The 18,572-nt window shown below is 36.5% G+C and overlaps 1 protein-coding gene across 1 annotated transcript; it reads left to right on the top strand.

Moving 5' to 3' along the window:
- Positions 1–134: 134 nt before the first annotated feature.
- On the top strand, positions 135–17,280 carry LOC132543790 (transmembrane anterior posterior transformation protein 1 homolog). Its single transcript, XM_060207318.1, has 11 exons — positions 135–234; positions 1,430–1,560; positions 9,643–9,767; positions 10,140–10,302; positions 11,034–11,169; positions 11,588–11,685; positions 12,739–12,889; positions 13,730–13,839; positions 14,274–14,333; positions 15,960–16,105; positions 16,527–17,280. The coding sequence occupies exons 1-11, from the start codon at positions 135–137 to the stop codon at positions 17,038–17,040; spliced, it is 1,734 nt and encodes a 577-aa protein (XP_060063301.1). The 3' UTR covers positions 17,041–17,280.
- The last annotated feature ends 1,292 nt before the right edge of the window (positions 17,281–18,572 follow it).

Genomic DNA, 18,572 nt, shown 5'->3' with positions numbered 1-18,572 from the left:
TAAAGTGTATGCTAGACATAAGAACGTTTGGATTTTATATTGTCTATCCTTAAGCGCATTCAACACTGAGACTATTGTGATGATTAGTTTTATTGCCTTTCCTGTACGCGACTCCGGAGCTGTCTACTACTGCAATGAGTACAAGTGCCTCAAAAATCGAGAATTTGGCGAGCAAGGAAGGTGTAACAGACAGATTGAAACAAGAGGAAGCACATGCTCCAAAGAAATCCGAAAGTAAGCTAATCGAACGATGACATGTAATGTCAGCTGTGCAATATCGCGTCTTGCGAGTTGATAAAACTATAATGTTACCGGTGTTTGAAGGTTACGGCTTCATAAAGATAGACTTGCAATTTAATTGTGAAATTATCAACTTGTTCGCTCATCCACCAATTTTTCCAGTGGATGCCACCACATCATGATCAGCTTCCTTTATCTTTTTAAAAACATGATATAGGACAGTCGATTACATCAGGTCTTATGGGATGTTGAAGGAATATGATGTATTCCCATGTTTACTTATTAAGCTTATGTCTTTCTCCAAAGAAAATAAATAAATATAAGCTGACACGTGCAAAAACGTGTCATCACTTTAAGTGGCATAAACATATGACATTTCGATAATGCCATCTGTTATACCACATAATGTGAGCGTATCATAGTCATTTATGCTGGGGCGTTGTATGTAGTACCAAAATTTCGTTTATATTGCGATTTGAAATGTAGGAGAAAAACAATCTGTGTAATGTGGGCATCTCAATCTCAATCCTCTGATTTATATTTTTGAGGTTTAGCGAATTACAAAGCCTCATTCTTAACTAAATTAAAACTCACAGGTTGAAATACCTAACACTGTCCATATCACACAGAAGTGAAAATATTACACACCAGATGAGATACTGTACACTCTGTCCACATCACGCAAAAGCGAAAATATTACCCAAGGGTTGAGACACAGTACACTCTGTCTACATCACACAGAAGTGAAAATGTAATGCATTGCACTCACCTGATGAGATACTGTACTCTGTCCACATCACACTGAAGTGAAAATATTACCGGTAAATGAGATACAATACACACAGTCCTCAGAAGTGAAAATGAGATCCATTACACTGGCAGGATGAGATACAGTACACTCTGTCCACATAACACAGAAGTGAAAATAGTACCCATGAATTGAAATACAATACACTCTGTCCACATAACACAGAAGTGAAAATGAGATACATTACACTGGCAGGATGAGATACAGTACACTCTGTCCACATAACACGGAAGTGAAAATATTACCAGTAGGATGAGAAACAGCAAACTCAGCCCGCATCACACAGAGTTGGATACACCAATGTAAATGATGTATGTACTTCAAATCTTAAAACAACATATCTAGATTCAGGAACGTGTGTTGAAATCCTCTTATTTCCAGAACTGTCTGTATTTGGGTATGTGATCTCAGAACTGACAAGAGGATACATGTTGGAACGAGACAAGGAAAAGTTTACTGAGCGGCGCCAGAGAGTCTACACATTCATGAAAACTCCAAGAGAACTAGAAAAGGTAGAACCAGATGAACTGGTTTAAAATAATTCACTGGTAATGATATTAAGGATGTAATAAATATTGCATCTAAATGAATTTTCACTTCATTTGAAATTTTATGAAACATGTATACAAAGTTTTAATAAAACTTTAGGGGAACGTAAATTAAATTACGAGGTGAGTTTCATAAATCTCATGTGAAATGGAAAAAATAGTTTGAATTTTGCACATAACTCAAAAAAGTTATATTTTGGAAAGATTCAAATTCTAAATGTTGACAACAAAACCAAATATGGAAGAAGCCATTGCACCATAGTGACAGTCCACCTGTTCTTTATACCAATGTATAGGTGTAGCCTTCGACAGTCCGACTGTTCTATATACCAATGTATAGGTGTAGCCTTCGACAGTCCACCTGTTCTTTATACCAATGTATAGGTGTAGCCTTCGACAGTCCGACTGTTCTTTATACCAATGTATAGGTGTAGCCTTCGACAGTCCGACTGTTCTATATACCAATGTATAGGTGTAGCCTTCGACAGTCCACCTGTTCTTTATACCAATGTATAGGTGTAGCCTTCGACAGTCCGACTGTTCTATATACCAATGTATAGGTGTAGCCTTCAACAGTCCACCTGTTCTTTATACCAATGTATAAGTGTAGCCTTCGACAGTCCCCCTGTTCTTTATACCAATGTATAGGTGTAGCCTTCGACAGTCCGACTGTTCTATATACCAATGTATAGGTGTAGCCTTCGGCAGTCCACATGTTCTTTATACCAATGTATAGGTGTAGCCTTCGACAGTCCACCTGTTCTTTATACCAATGTATAGGTGTAGCCTTCAACTGTCCACCTGTTCTTTATACCAATGTATAGGTGTAGCCTTCTACTGTCCACCTGTTCTTTATACCAATGTATAGGTGTAGCCTTCGACAGTCCGACCTGTTCTATATACCAATGTATAGGTGTAGCCTTCGACAGTCCACCTGTTCTTTATACCAATGTATAGGTGTAGCCTTCGACAGTCCGACTGTTCTTTATACCAATGTATAGGTGTAGCCTTCGACAGTCCGACTGTTCTATATACCAATGTATAGGTGTAGCCTTCGACAGTCCACCTGTTCTTTATACCAATGTATAGGTGTAGCCTTCGACAGTCCGACTGTTCTATATACCAATGTATAGGTGTAGCCTTCAACAGTCCACCTGTTCTTTATACCAATGTATAAGTGTAGCCTTCGACAGTCCCCCTGTTCTTTATACCAATGTATAGGTGTAGCCTTCGACAGTCCGACTGTTCTATATACCAATGTATAGGTGTAGCCTTCGGCAGTCCACATGTTCTTTATACCAATGTATAGGTGTAGCCTTCGACAGTCCACCTGTTCTTTATACCAATGTATAGGTGTAGCCTTCAACTGTCCACCTGTTCTTTATACCAATGTATAGGTGTAGCCTTCTACTGTCCACCTGTTCTTTATACCAATGTATAGGTGTAGCCTTCGACAGTCCACCTGTTCTTTATACCAATATATAGGTGTAGCCTTCGACAGTCCGACTGTTCTATATACCAATGTATAGGTGTAGCCTTCAACAGTCCACATGTTCTTTATACCAATGTATAGGTGTAGCCTTCAACTGTCCACCTGTTCTTTATACCAATGTATAGGTGTAGCCTTCAACAGTCCACCTGTTATTTATACCAATGTATAGGTGTAGCCTTCAACTGTCCACCTGTTCTTTATACCAATGTATAGGTGTAGCTTTCAACTGTCAACCTGTTCTTTATACCAATGTATAGATGTAGCCTTTGACAGTCCACCTGTTCTTTATACCAATGTATAGGTGTCTTTATACCAATGTATAGGTGTAGCCTTCAACTGTCCACCTGTTCTTTATACCAATGTATAGGTGTAGCCTTCAACAGTCCACCTGTTATTTATACCAATGTACAGGTGTAGCCTTCAACTGTCCACCTGTTCTTTATACCAATGTATAGGTGTAGCCTTCAACTGTCAACCTGTTCTTAATACCAATGTATAGGTGTAGCCTTCAACTGTCCACCTGTTCTTTATACCAATGTATAGGTGTAGCCTTCGACAGTCCACCTGTTCTTTATACCAATGTATAGGTGTAGCCTTTGACAGTCAACCTGTTCTTTATACCAATGTATAGGTGTAGCCTTCGACAGTCCCCCTGTTCTTTATACCAATGTATAGGTGTAGCCTTCGACAGTCCACCTGTTCTTTATACCAATTTATAGATGTAGCCTTCGACAGTCCCCCTGTTCTTTATACCAATGTATAGGTGTAGCCTTCAACTGTCCACCTGTTCTTTATACCAATGTATAGGTGTAGCCTTCAACAGTCCACTTGTTCTTTATACCAATGTATAGGTGTAGCCTTCAACTGTCCACCTGTTCTTTATACCAATGTATAGGTGTAGCCTTTGATAGTCCAACTGTTCTTTATACCAATTTATAGGTGTAGCCTTCAACTGTCCACCTGTTCTTTATACCAATGTATAGGTGTAGCCTTCAACAGTCCACCTGTTCTTTATACCAATGTATAGGTGTAGCCTTCGACAGTCCACCTGTTCTTTATACCAATGTATAGATGTAGCCTTCGACAGTCCACCTGTTCTTTATACCAATGTATAGGTGTAGCCTTCGACAGTCCACCTGTTCTTTATACCAATGTATAGGTGTAGCCTTCAACAGTCCACCTGTTATTTATACCAATGTATAGGTGTAGCCTTCAACTGTCCACCTGTTCTTTATACCAATGTATAGGTGTAGCCTTCAACTGTCAACCTGTTCTTTATACCAATGTATAGATGTAGCCTTCGACAGTCCACCTGTTCTTTATAACCAATGTATAGGTGTAGCCTTCGACAGTCCACCTGTTCTTTATACCAATGTATAGATGTAGCCTTCAACTGTCCACCTGTTCTTTATACCAATGTATAGGTGTAGCCTTCGACAGTCCACCTGTTCTTTATACCAATGTATAGGTGTAGCCTTCGACAGTCCGACTGTTCTATATACCAATGTATAGGTGTAGCCTTCAACAGTCCACCTGTTCTTTATACCAATGTATAGGTGTAGCCTTCGACAGTCCCCCTGTTCTTTATACCAATGTATAGGTGTAGCCTTCGACAGTCCACCTGTTCTTTATACCAATGTATAGGTGTAGCCTTCGACAGTCCACCTGTTATTTATACCAATGTATAAGTGTAGCCTTCAGCTGTCAACCTGTTCTTAATACCAATGTATAGGTGTAGCCTTCAACTGTCAACCTGTTCTTAATACCAATGTATAGGTGTAGCCTTCAACTGTCAACATGTTCTTAATACCAATGTATAGATGTAGCCTTCGACAGTCCACCTGTTCTTTATACCAATGTATAGGTGTAGCCTTCAACAGTCCACCTGTTCTTTATACCAATGTATAGGTGTAGCCTTCGACAGTCCCCCTGTTCTTTATACCAATGTATAGGTGTAGCCTTCGACAGTCCCCCTGTTCTATATACCAATGTATAGGTGTAGCCTTCGGCAGTCCACATGTTCTTTATACCAATGTATAGGTGTAGCCTTCGACAGTCCACCTGTTCTTTATACCAATGTATAGGTGTAGCCTTCAACTGTCCACCTGTTCTTTATACCAATGTATAGGTGTAGCCTTCTACTGTCCACCTGTTCTTTATACCAATGTATAGGTGTAGCCTTCGACAGTCCACCTGTTCTTTATACCAATATATAGGTGTAGCCTTCGACAGTCCGACTGTTCTATATACCAATGTATAGGTGTAGCCTTCAACAGTCCACATGTTCTTTATACCAATGTATAGGTGTAGCCTTCAACTGTCCACCTGTTCTTTATACCAATGTATAGGTGTAGCCTTCAACAGTCCACCTGTTATTTATACCAATGTATAGGTGTAGCCTTCAACTGTCCACCTGTTCTTTATACCAATGTATAGGTGTAGCTTTCAACTGTCAACCTGTTCTTTATACCAATGTATAGATGTAGCCTTTGACAGTCCACCTGTTCTTTATACCAATGTATAGGTGTAGCCTTCAACAGTCCACCTGTTCTTTATACCAATGTATAGGTGTAGCCTTCAACTGTCCACCTGTTCTTTATACCAATGTATAGGTGTAGCCTTCAACAGTCCACCTGTTATTTATACCAATGTATAGGTGTAGCCTTCAACTGTCCACCTGTTCTTTATACCAATGTATAGGTGTAGCCTTCAACTGTCAACCTGTTCTTTATACCAATGTATAGATGTAGCCTTCGACAGTCCACCTGTTCTTTATACCAATGTATAGGTGTAGCCTTCGACAGTCCACCTGTTCTTTATACCAATGTATAGGTGTAGCCTTCAACAGTCCACCTGTTCTTTATACCAATGTATAGGTGTAGCCTTCAACTGTCCACCTGTTCTTTATACCAATGTATAGGTGTAGCCTTCAACAGTCCACCTGTTCTTTATACCAATGTATAGGTGTAGCCTTCGACAGTCCACCTGTTCTTTATAACCAATGTATAGGTGTAGCCTTCCACTGTCCACCTGTTCTTTATACCAATGTATAGGTGTAGCCTTCGACAGTCCACCTGTTCTTTATACCAATGTATAGGTGTAGCCTTCGACAGTCCGACTGTTCTATATACCAATGTATAGGTGTAGCCTTCCTTCGACAGTCCACCTGTTCTTTATACCGATGTATAGGTGTAGCCTTTGACAATCCACCTGTTCTTTATACCAATGTATAGGTGTAGCCTTTGACAGTCAACCTGTTCTTAATACCAATGTATAGGTGTAGCCTTCAACTGTCCACCTGTTCTTTATACCAATGTATAGGTGTAGCCTTCAACTGTCAACCACTGTTCTTTATACCAATGTATAGGTGTAGCCTTCGACAGTCCACCTGTTCTTTATACCAATGCGTAGGTGTAGCCTTCGACAGTCCACCTGTTCTTTATACCAATGTATAGGTGTAGCCTTCAACTGTCAACCTGTTCTTAATAGCAATGTATAGGTGTAGCCTTCGACAGTCCACCTGTTCTTTATACCAATGTATAGGTGTAGCCTTCGACAGTCCACCTGTTCTTTATACCAATGTATAGGTGTAGCCTTCGACAGTCCACCTGTTCTTTATACCAATGTATAGGTGTAGCCTTCCCACCTGTTCTTTATACCAATGTATAGGTGTAGCTTTATACCATACCAATGTATAGGTGTAGCCTTCAACAGTCCACCTGTTATTTATACCAATGTATAGGTGTAGCCTTCAACAGTCCACCTGTTCTTTATACCAATGTATAGGTGTAGCCTTCGACAGTCCACCTGTCTTTATACCAATGTTCTTTATACCAATGTATAGGTGTAGCCCAATGTATAGGTGTAGCCTTCGACAGTCCACCTGTTCTTTATACCAATGTATAGGTGTAGCCTTCGACAGTCCACCTGTTCTTTATACCAATGTATAGGTGTAGCCTTCGACAGTCCACCTGTTCTTTATACCAATGTATAGGTGTAGCCTTCGACAGTCCACCTGTTCTTTATACCAATGTATAGGTGTAGCCTTCGACAGTCCACCTGTTCTTTATACCAATGTATAGGTGTAGCCTTTGACAGTCCACCTGTTCTTTATACCAATTTATAGATGTAGCCTTCAACTTCAACCAATGTATACCTTCCTTTGACCTGTTCTTTATACCAATGTATAGGTGTAGCCTTCGACAGTCCACCTGTTCTTTATACCAATGTATAGGTGTAGCCTTCGACAGTCCACCTGTTCTTTATACCAATGTATAGGTGTAGCCTTCAGCTGTCCACCTGTTCTTTATACCAATGTATAGATGTAGCCTTCAACAGTCCACCTGTTCTTTATACCAATGTATAGGTGTAGCCTTTGACAATCCACCTGTTCTTTATACCAATGTATAGGTGTAGCCTTTGACAGTCAACCTGTTCTTTATACCAATGTATAGGTGTAGCCTTCGACAGTCCACCTGTTCTTTATACCAATGTATAGGTGTAGCCTTCGACAGTCCACCTGTTCTTTATACCAATGTATAGGTGTAGCCTTCGACAGTCCACCTGTTCTTTATACCAATGTATAGGTGTAGCCTTCGACAGTCCACCTGTTCTTTATACCAATGTATAGGTGTAGCCTTCAACTGTCCACCTGTTCTTTATACCAATGTATAGGTGTAGCCTTCAACTGTCCACCTGTTCTTTATACCAATGTATAGGTGTAGCCTTCAACAGTCCACCTGTTCTTTATACCAATGTATAGGTGTAGCCTTCGACAGTCCACCTGTTCTTTATACCAATGTATAGGTGTAGCCTTCAACTGTCCACCTGTTCTTTATACCAATGTATAGGTGTAGCCTTCAGTCCACCTGTTCTTCTTTATACCAATATACCAATGTATAGGTGTAGCCTTCGACAGTCCACCTGTTCTTTATACCAATGTATAGGTGTAGCCTTCGACAGTCCACCTGTTCTTTATACCAATGTATAGGTGTAGCCTTCGACAGTCCACCTGTTCTTTATACCAATGTATAGGTGTAGCCTTCACAGTCCCACCTGTTCTTTCTTAATACCAATGTATAGGTGTAGCCTTCAACTGTCCACCTGTTCTTTATACCAATGTATAGGTGTAGCCTTCGACAGTCCACCTGTTCTTTATACCAATGTATAGGTGTAGCCTTCAACTGTCCACCTGTTCTTTATACCAATGTATAGGTGTAGCCTTCGACAGTCCACCTGTTCTTTATACCAATGTATAGGTGTAGCCTTCGACAGTCCACCTGTTCTTTATACCAATGTATAGGTGTAGCCTTCGACAGTCCACCTGTTCTTTATACCAATGTATAGGTGTAGCCTTCAACTGTCCACCTGTTCTTTATACCAATGTATAGGTGTAGCCTTCAACAGTCCACCTGTTCTTTATACCAATGTATAGGTGTAGCCTTCAACAGTCCACCTGTTCTTTATACCAATGTATAGGTGTAGCCTTCGACAGTCCACCTGTTCTTTATACCAATGTATAGGTGTAGCCTTCGACAGTCCACCTGTTCTTTATACCAATGTATAGGTGTAGCCTTCGACAGTCAACCTGTTCTTTATACCAATGTATAGGTGTAGCCTTCGACAGTCCCCCTGTTCTTTATACCAATGTATAGGTGTAGCCTTCAACTGTCCACCTGTTCTTTATACCAATGTATAGGTGTAGCCTTCGACAGTCCACCTGTTCTTTATACCAATGTATAGGTGTAGCCTTCAACTGTCCACCTGTTCTTTATACCAATGTATAGGTGTAGCCTTCAACTGTCAACCTGTTCTTAATACCAATACCAATGTATACCAATGTATAGTGTAGCCTTCAACTGTCCACCTGTTCTTTATACCAATGTATAGGTTTCTTTATACCAATGTATAGGTGTAGCCTTCGACAGTCCACCTGTTCTTTATACCAATTTATAGATGTAGCCTTCAACTGTCCACCTGTTCTTAATACCGGTCTCATGGGAATTGGAATACTGTGTGCTGTAACCTGCAATTACAATGTATATATTATTTACTCTTAATAATAAAATATGAAATAATTGGTGTAATCCTTTGGACTTAAGACTCGAATGATCTCTGCTATCATTTCACTATTCCATTACAACTCGATCTCGACTCTCACTTCAGTTTACCTGTGACATATCTTATATATCGGACACATGTAGCACCGTAGCCAAACATTGATATCACATAACTTTGGTGAATTTCTTTTATCTGGTGATGGTTGTGAAAAAAGGTGTTGGACAGAAATAGGGCCATTCTTGATCTACGTCAGTGTAGGATATCACTATAAAGGAAAATAAATATGCAGAGTAAACTTTGCATTCATTAATCAATTGTAGACTATATTGCGTAAAATTTAATTATATCTTTTGTTTGTTTACACACCTTTCTTACATACAGTACTTGTAGATCCTATCAGATTTTTATTTGAGATTTTGTGTAATTTTAAATAAATCAAAAGGTGTTATAACCAAAATGTATGAAAACATCATTTTCTTGTTTTTCTTTTGCAGTTTATCGTGTTTGGATTTTTCCAGCTGGTGGATGCTTTCTTGTTTCTATTTACATTCTTGCCACTGAGAATTGTCCTTGCCTTGTTGAAGATCATTACACATCCCTGTGGTTTCTTCATGCCAAAGTAAGGCTAACACAGAGTTCAAGCTGCTTTACTCAGACACAGAAAAATCAAGTAAATTAGTCAGTAAGATGGGGGAAAACTCCCTGTCCTTGAATAATAAAATTATCACCTATACTTTTTATCATTTTCCCTGTCTGTGTATTGGTTGGTTGATTGAAGTCATCTTATCAACATACTTGATATTCCCAACAATTCAGCCTGTAGCTGTCTTCAAATTGTTTACGTCCAATGTTTTTCCTGTTCATGGTAACAGTAATACAATAATCACATGATGAATGGAAAAATGACATACAACTTAACTTTTTATTTAGATGATGTCTTCCGTATAAATCTACATTTGTACAATTTATAAATTTTTGCTCACATTTTCAGGTCTCCCAGGTTTTTAGAACCAGCTCAAATTTGTGATATATTGAAGGGCATCATATTACTAGCCTCATTTTTCATCATCAATTACATCGACACGTCTATGATGTATCATCTTGTACGAGGACAGGCCATTGTGAAACTCTACGTCTTCTTCAATATGCTTGATGTAAGATTATTTATGGTCATGTATATAATCATTTCACATTATCCACATGATACATATTATAATTATTTTACTTAAGATTTTACCCTTTAATAAGTTATGATAGAGTTATCTCCCTTTGTGTATATGCAAGAGTTGTCTGTTTGCAGATGGTAGACCTCCCTTTTAATAATTAGTAAGGTTCTTAAAGTGAATTGTAAATGTAAGTTATTGTTTATAAATTATCTTCCATAACTGTTAACTTTTAATCAACATTTCTTAGAAATGTAAAATTTCAGTATTGATTTAGGTCATTTTTAGTTCACCTGGCTCAAAGGGCCAAGTAAGCTAATGCCATGGCATGGCATCCATTGTCCGTCCATTGTCCTGATCAAATGTTTTGATATTTGGCTGGTATGTTCTGAGGATAAATCCTGACAAAGACTAAGAAAAGAAATGACTTATATTCAAAACATTTTAACAACTTCTTCTCATAAAGTAATAGGCCCAGTGGCATGATATTTGACTGGTATGTTACTAGGATGAAGCCCAACGCAGAGTGCGAAAAGAAATGACCTTGACTTATATTCAAGGTCACAGGGGTCAAATTTGTTAAAACCTTTAAATGTCTTCTTCTCATGATCTAAAAAGCCTAGAGGCATGATATTTGGCTTTTATATATTTAAATATATATACAATAATGTATACCAGGTAAGCACTGCAGGCTCATTGGACCTCTTGTTATCCTTTTATAGATGGCTGACCGTATGTTCTCCAGCTTTGGCCAGGACATCTTGGACGCACTGTACTGGACAGCTATGGAGCCTCGGGACAAGAAACGCCAACATTTTGGTGTTCTACCCCACCTTCTGTTGGCCATCTTGTATGTCAGTATCCTTATGGCTAGGTGTCCTAGTCACATGACCGTAACTCTGTGATGTTCTTATTTCAACCTGTGTCACACCCTGACAACTTAAGTCAGCTTCAGTTCGAACTGATATCATTTAAGTAAAGAGATTAACAGAAGTGAGAGTGAATCATCATATCATTGATTATATATACCTAATAAAGTTAAGATGATTCTATAGCATATGTTGATATAGTAACAAGTCCTACATGGTTATTTTGACTTGGTATTCTTTGTATCACCAATATGGCACCTGTGTCAGTTTAAGTTCTTGAAATATGTTTTAAAATCAAATTCATCAATTAATTGTGTCATGGCACCCTAAGTGCTACATCCTCAGTAAATAGTTTACTATTATAGAATTCTACACTTGTATATATTATAAAACCCTAACTGTTTAAGTCATCCATTGTCTGTTAATCCTGTTCCAAGCTACGGTGCTCAATGTTGCCTTCAACTCTCACAATAAAGCTCTTCTCACTATTATGATGTCAAACAATGTAAGTATAACAGAGTGTGTTGATTCTGTATTTTACCACTTAAGTGTCACACATCTATCTGTATTACTGTAAATATATATATTGTAGCAGTAATTTTAGCACTTTTCCCACTGAAAGTATGTCAGTAACTGTGTTTCCTTTACATGGTCTGTGTAGCAATATTTGTGGATGCACATTATTGTGTTAATTTGCCAAAAAATGATAACATGCTAAAATATGATTGCACCAAGTAATATATGTTTACAGTATGTGGATCTACACCAGAAAAAAGAAAAATAGAAGATTTGATGTTGGTTTACATGATGATAAATGGTTCACTGTAATGTCTTGTATAGTACAACCGGTTATTTTCACGGGGATAATATTTTCATTATTTCATGGTACATTAATGTGACCACAGAAATTTAATCCTTGACATAATGTGACACAGTTGTATTACATGTCCTTTCACATCCAGATTGCAAAATTTTAATTCATAAAGATATAATTTGTTCATTTTAACAGAAAATCACAATAATTTTTGGCACATGAAAATTACTGGCTATACAATGATATACTGTAGAATCTTTACTTTTTGTGGTGGATTTCTTTCCATTTAATTTGTAGGTACTCTTAATCCATAAATTTATATATCAAATAATAAGCTGATAAAGGTGACATGGACTATAGTTTAATGTATTTTGTGAGTGACATTCATTCACAATATAAAGTGCCAACAAAAATGTATTTTTGGAAAACAACAAAATTTGAGTTCCAAGAAAACATGATTTTACAGTGGTTTGTGAAATGTATTTCTCTGGTAACACAAGGGCCATGCAATTTTCATTTTTTTTTTAACTTTTTTTTTTGGAAAAGTACAAAAGGGTGGAGGAGTCCAATGTCCTGTTGGTGGTACTGGTTGGTAGGTGTATCGGAAGTGGAATACTGCTTTTTTGTTGTAAATTTGAATATACCTTGGTATTTGAAGTAATTTTCATCCTTGAATTAGAAACAATCTGTATTCATCACAATAGATTTTTACCAAGGTAAAATGGTTTGTTTTTGATATTACAGTTTGTAGAAATCAAAGGTAGTTTGTTTAGGAAGATAGACAAAGAACTTCTGTACCACATCTCATGTAGTGATGTAAAGGAACGTTTCCACTACACCATACTGCTGGCTGTCGTCTTCATACGTAACATGACAGAGTTCTCCTGGAATGTAGGTGAGGATATCTTTTTTACCACAAATACATACATGTAATGACAGCTGAACTGATAAAGACTCCAGTTTGTACTCTTGACTGGAGATATGCAGGCATTTTCATTCCATGTGATGTGCACAACTGCAGTTACATATTTTGCCTTTAAAGTGCATACAGGAGTCAATCATACATACAATAAATGCTTTCCATTATTGTCAAATTCTGGATTAACTTTGTCATAATGTAGTCCTGGTAAAATAGTAATTCTGATATAATGCTCGACCAGAGAGAACTTTTATTTAGCGCTTTATCAGTGTCAGACTAGTAAGCCAAGGATCCTGGTTCAAATCCTAGCAGCTAGAGGCATTGAAATAAGTAATGATTCCTGTTACAATAATTTAACTGGAAGGTATAATAAAAAGTGTTGTGACCCTGATGGGGTTAAAACAAACAACTTAATTGTTGCTCTCAAGGCAATAACAATCTTACAAGGAAATTACCTTTATCTGACACTAATAATGTGACTTGTATAGCTTCCACAATGGAGACAATGTAAATCATGCAAACCATTTGGGTATTAATTCCCTAACAAGAGGGATTCAAACTAGCATTAAATAGTTTGGAGACCTGCTGAAGGTCAGAGATATATATTCCAGGTCAAGGTCACAGCTTCAGAATCTTTATATGATGATGGGAAAGTTAAAGATTTAGTGGGAGCTTGAATGTGGTTCTCAATCGAAATTCATAGTAGTTGACACAAAGATTCAATATATATTGTAACAAAGCAATGTTCGAAATAGGCTGAAATACAGCTGTGATTTCTGAGGTGTTTTGTGAAACAGATATTTTCTCTGTTGACAGAACATATATGGGTGATCATTCCTGATGTTGTCATAGTACTGTGTGCAGAATTAATGGTGGACTGGGTCAAACATGCCTTCATTCTCAAGTTCAATGAAATGTCCGCTGATGTGAGTAGTACCTATGTTAGGGGCGTGGGCGAGAGTTTCCTGTGTATTAATCATGAAGGTCTCTTTGAATAATTGATATTTTCCTATTCGGATGTTATGAAATCATAATGGATATGTGTATTTATGAGGAACACAAGCACTGTCTCTGTTTACTTAAATGCCAAAGCTTGTTTCTAACACCAGATTTTAGTGAATGAAAATATAAGAAATTAGCGATAATGTAATATTTAAAGAAAAATTCCATGTATAAGTAGGAAATGAGAGTCTGTGTGAAGTAAAATATCAGATCATATCAAACAATTGTACATATTACACACACTCTTCTTCATCAATCTGATTACTCTTACTTTACAATCTCAAATGTGAGTCCCAGAAAATATCCTGTGACGGATAATGAACTAAATGTATGCTGTCAATTTTTTTCTTTCTGACAGATATACTATGCATACAAGCTTCGACTGTCTGAGGATATGATAGCCAATAGACAAAGTAGGGTAAGTATACTTAAGGTTTTAATCTCTAGGTCTATTATTGACATGGTAATTGTAAGTTACAGTAGGTTCATCTTCTTTATCTAGACCTACAGAAATTCAGTATATATATTTTGTAGGCCTATATATAAATTTTATTTGCAACTTCAATATTATTATTGTCAACAATTTCACTTAAGGACGTATCATCTGCAAATAATTTAATGTCACTGGTCACTATATCTGAAATATCATTTATATATATAAGAAATAGAAACGGGCCTAAAACTGACCCTTGTGGAACGCCGGCATTTACAGATTTATAGGTTGAAAATATGCCCTCAGTTAAAACCTGTTGTTTTCTTTGTGATAAGTAGTTAGTAAACCAATTTAAGAATCATTGTATATTCTCTATTATTCTCTAGGCCTATATAGAATCACCGTATATTCTCTGTAATTATTCTCTAGGCCTATATAGAATCATTGTATATTCTCTATTATTCTCTAGGCCTATATAGAATCATTGTATATTCTGTATATTCTCTAGGCCTATATAGAATCACTGTGTATCCTCTGTAATTATTCTCTAGGCCTATATAGAATCACTGTATATTCTATGTAATTATTCTCTAGGCCTATATAGAATCATTGTATATTCTCTGTAATTATTCTCTAGACCTATATAGAATCATTGTATATTCTCTGTAATTATTCTCTAGGCCTATATAGAATCACTGTATATTCTCTGTAATTATTCTCTAGACCTATATAGAATCATTGTATATTCTCTGTAATTATTCTCTAGGCCTATATAGAATCATATTCTCTATTATTCTCTAGGCCTATATAGATCATTGTATATTCTCTGTAATTATTCTCTAGACCTATATAGAATCACTGTGTATTCTCTATTATTCTCTAGGCCTATATAGAATCATTGTATATTCTCTATTATTCTCTAGACCTACATAGAATCATTGTATATTCTCTATTATTCTCTAGACCTACATAGAATCATTGTATATTCTCTATTATTCTCTAGACCTATATAGAATCATTGTATATTCTCTATTATTCTCTAGGCCTATATAGAATCACTGTATATTCTCTGTAATTATTCTCTAGGCCTATATAGAATCATTGTATATTCTCTGTAATTATTCTCTAGGCCTATATAGAATCATTGTATATTCTCTATTATTCTTTAGGCCTATATAGAATCATTGTATATTCTCTGTAATTATTCTCTAGGCCTATATAGAATCATTGTATATTCTCTATTATTCTTTAGACCTATATAGAATCACTGTATATTCTCTATTATTCTCTAGGCCTAATCATTGTATATTCTCTATTATTCTTATATAGAATCATGTATTTATATATAGAAATTCTCTATATGAATCATTGTATTCTCTGTTATTCTCTAGGCCTATGTAGACAAACTGTATATTCTCTATCTGACCATATACTCTCTTTTGTTCTCTAGGCTTGTAGATACTGACTGTATACTCTAATTTTGTTCTGTTAGCATATATGGAATTATTGTGCATTCTCTTTTATTCTCCAAGCATATATAGAGGCATTGTATATTCTGTCTTATTCTTAATGCTTAAATAGACTAAGTGTATATTCTCTATTATTCTCTAGGCCTATATAGACTACTCTGACATGGTGGCTAGAAGAATGGGATTTACACCCCTCCCACTTGCCTGTCTCCTGGTGAGGATCTGTACAAAATCATTCAAGGTTACTGGTACAATTGGCATTCTTGTGGTATTCCTCCTGTTTTTGTGGTAAGTCAGTGTCATGTCCTCTAGATCAACATTTCTTTGCTGGATGTGTGTCATTTAACAGCTGTAGTTTTAGATCTATTTAGCAGGTATCAGAGTTTCATTTAATGCTGTTGGAAAGGACATCATTAAATGGCAGGCTTTATAAACACAAATCCTATTTATTATCATTCTTACAATTTTGAAAACAAATTCAATTAGTTTCTTTTTTCAACAAATGTTTTTGACAGAATGTTTTATTCCCTGCAAATATGAACCAAATTACAAAGTATCATATTGGCACAACATAGAAGGAATATTATTCTACATCTCTAGCCCTAGTGAGTCAGCTTTGGTTCCATTCTATACTATTTGGTCATTTTTCATATTCAAGTGAGTTTTTTTTTTAAATATCTGACAAATGCAACTTTTGTTTTGTTCACAGTCTGCTAACATTTAAGATACTGAACAGTATCATCCTGCTGGGCCAGGCTACTGAGATGACAACCAGTGTAAAACCAGTTGCTTCAGATGATAAATACAAGGATGTTCCCTCCTTGTCTCCTATACACAGGTCAAAATCGGACCAGCACTTACAGATCTCACACACAGGAGAGTTCTCCTCTATGGAGACAACTGCTGTTGGCACTGGTTATCAGAAGGAGGTAGAAAATGGCAAAAGTCCACGCAGTAAAAGTGAAACAGATATTAATGTTTGTTCATTAGATACAAAGAATTCACCATACCAGATCTTAACCAAACCTGAGTCTGTAAATAAAAATGTGACTTTCTCTGAAGGCTTTGTAACTTCTGATGAAAATACTACAAATAAACCTGACACTGACAGGGAAACTGTTCTCAGTGAAAAACGAATCGGTTCAAAACACGATGAAAAAATCTTTCCATCCTTTAATTCGGATTTTGGTGATATTAGACAAAGAAGTGTTACGAAGGACTGATAATGTTATTAGATAATTAATTATTGATTGTTAACATGGACCATTGTAAGTGTGCTGCCGATTTGACTTGTCAACATTTCTTGTTCATGATTCTACAGTAGATAATCCTTAAAGGGCTTGTCAGGAATAGAAAGTTATAAGGAAGGGTTACTTAATCTCCCTTACCAGAACATACTATTGATGTGAAAGTAGTAATAAAAGTTCTCATTGGGATGAAAAAGTACAATATCATATGATCAATGGCTGCTATATTTAAAATCTATGATATATTTTTGGTGACAAGGTATTTTTTGTTTTTTTTTTATGAAGCAGGTGTTGACTAAATTTTTCAGAGAATAATTTCACTTCACTTCAGATTGTAAAAAAGATAAAGTAATGTTAATCTACATATTCTACCAACAGAACAAAGTGATACATGTGATAAGTAATATCGTTTGTCATGTGTAATTGTACTTTTGTAATTCTGATCTAGTCTTAACTGCGCTTTTATTCATGGTTGCTTAATTGATTTACAACTCCCCATTTTCTCCACAGATGTAGATAAATCCACAGGAGGTGAAAACTTCTCCCCTTTTCATATTATGAAAAGATGTTATCAGTTTTTAGGTCACCTGAGACAAAGTCTCGTGGTGACCTACTCTAATACCCTTCATCAGGTATCATGCGTCGTACGTCCGTAAACAATTTAACACTTTTGATTTCTTCTCAAAAACCCCGTACTGATTTCAATGAAATTTTGCAGAAACGTTCCGTGGCCAAAATTGTGAATTATACAGTCCCCACCCCTAGGGGCCTTGGAGCGGGGCGAAAAGGGGTCAAGTTGTCTTGAATTTCAAAAATGTTCTTCTCGAGCCCCAGATATGGTAGAATCAAATACTCTTCATAGATGGAAGCATCTTAAGGTGCTTTACCAAAATTGTGAATTTCATGGCCCCAGGATCTCACATTTCCCCGTGGGGAGGGGGTAAATTTTACTATATATTTAGGAAAATTTGTTTTTTTAGCATAATTTGTTTAATTTCCATTGGAAATATTTCAAACTTTATTAGAATTATAAGTGAAGGGTGACAGACTGATGATATGCCCATTTTGATCCTGACTGACCCCTCGGGGGCTTACTATATTCATTGTCACAATTTCTGTTTCATGACACTTGATAACTATCCTTTACCTTTATATTCAATATTGCCTATCTCAGGTGACCATCAAGGCTGGTAGCCCTCTTGTTGTTTTTGGTCTTCCTAGATGTCATCAAAAGTTTTAATTGACAATTTGATAAAGCACATGTTTTTAATGCTGAAGGCTCTATCCACCTCTCAATATTGAATGAAGATCTACCTGTTGGACAGATACACTTATTATATGATAGATACTATGTAACAGGTATTTATATGATAGATACTATGTAACAGGTATTTATATGATAGATACTATGTAACAGGTATTTATATGATAGATACTATGTAACAGGTATTTATATGATAGATACTATGTAACATGTATTTATATGATAGATACTATGTAACAGGTAT

Source organism: Ylistrum balloti, unplaced genomic scaffold, assembly GCF_031769215.1.
Source record: "Ylistrum balloti isolate Yb309-2 unplaced genomic scaffold, AGI_CSIRO_Ybal_v1 Utg369584, whole genome shotgun sequence".
Lineage (NCBI taxonomy): Eukaryota > Metazoa > Mollusca > Bivalvia > Pectinida > Pectinidae > Ylistrum > Ylistrum balloti.
This window is presented reverse-complemented; position numbering and strand designations above follow the sequence as displayed.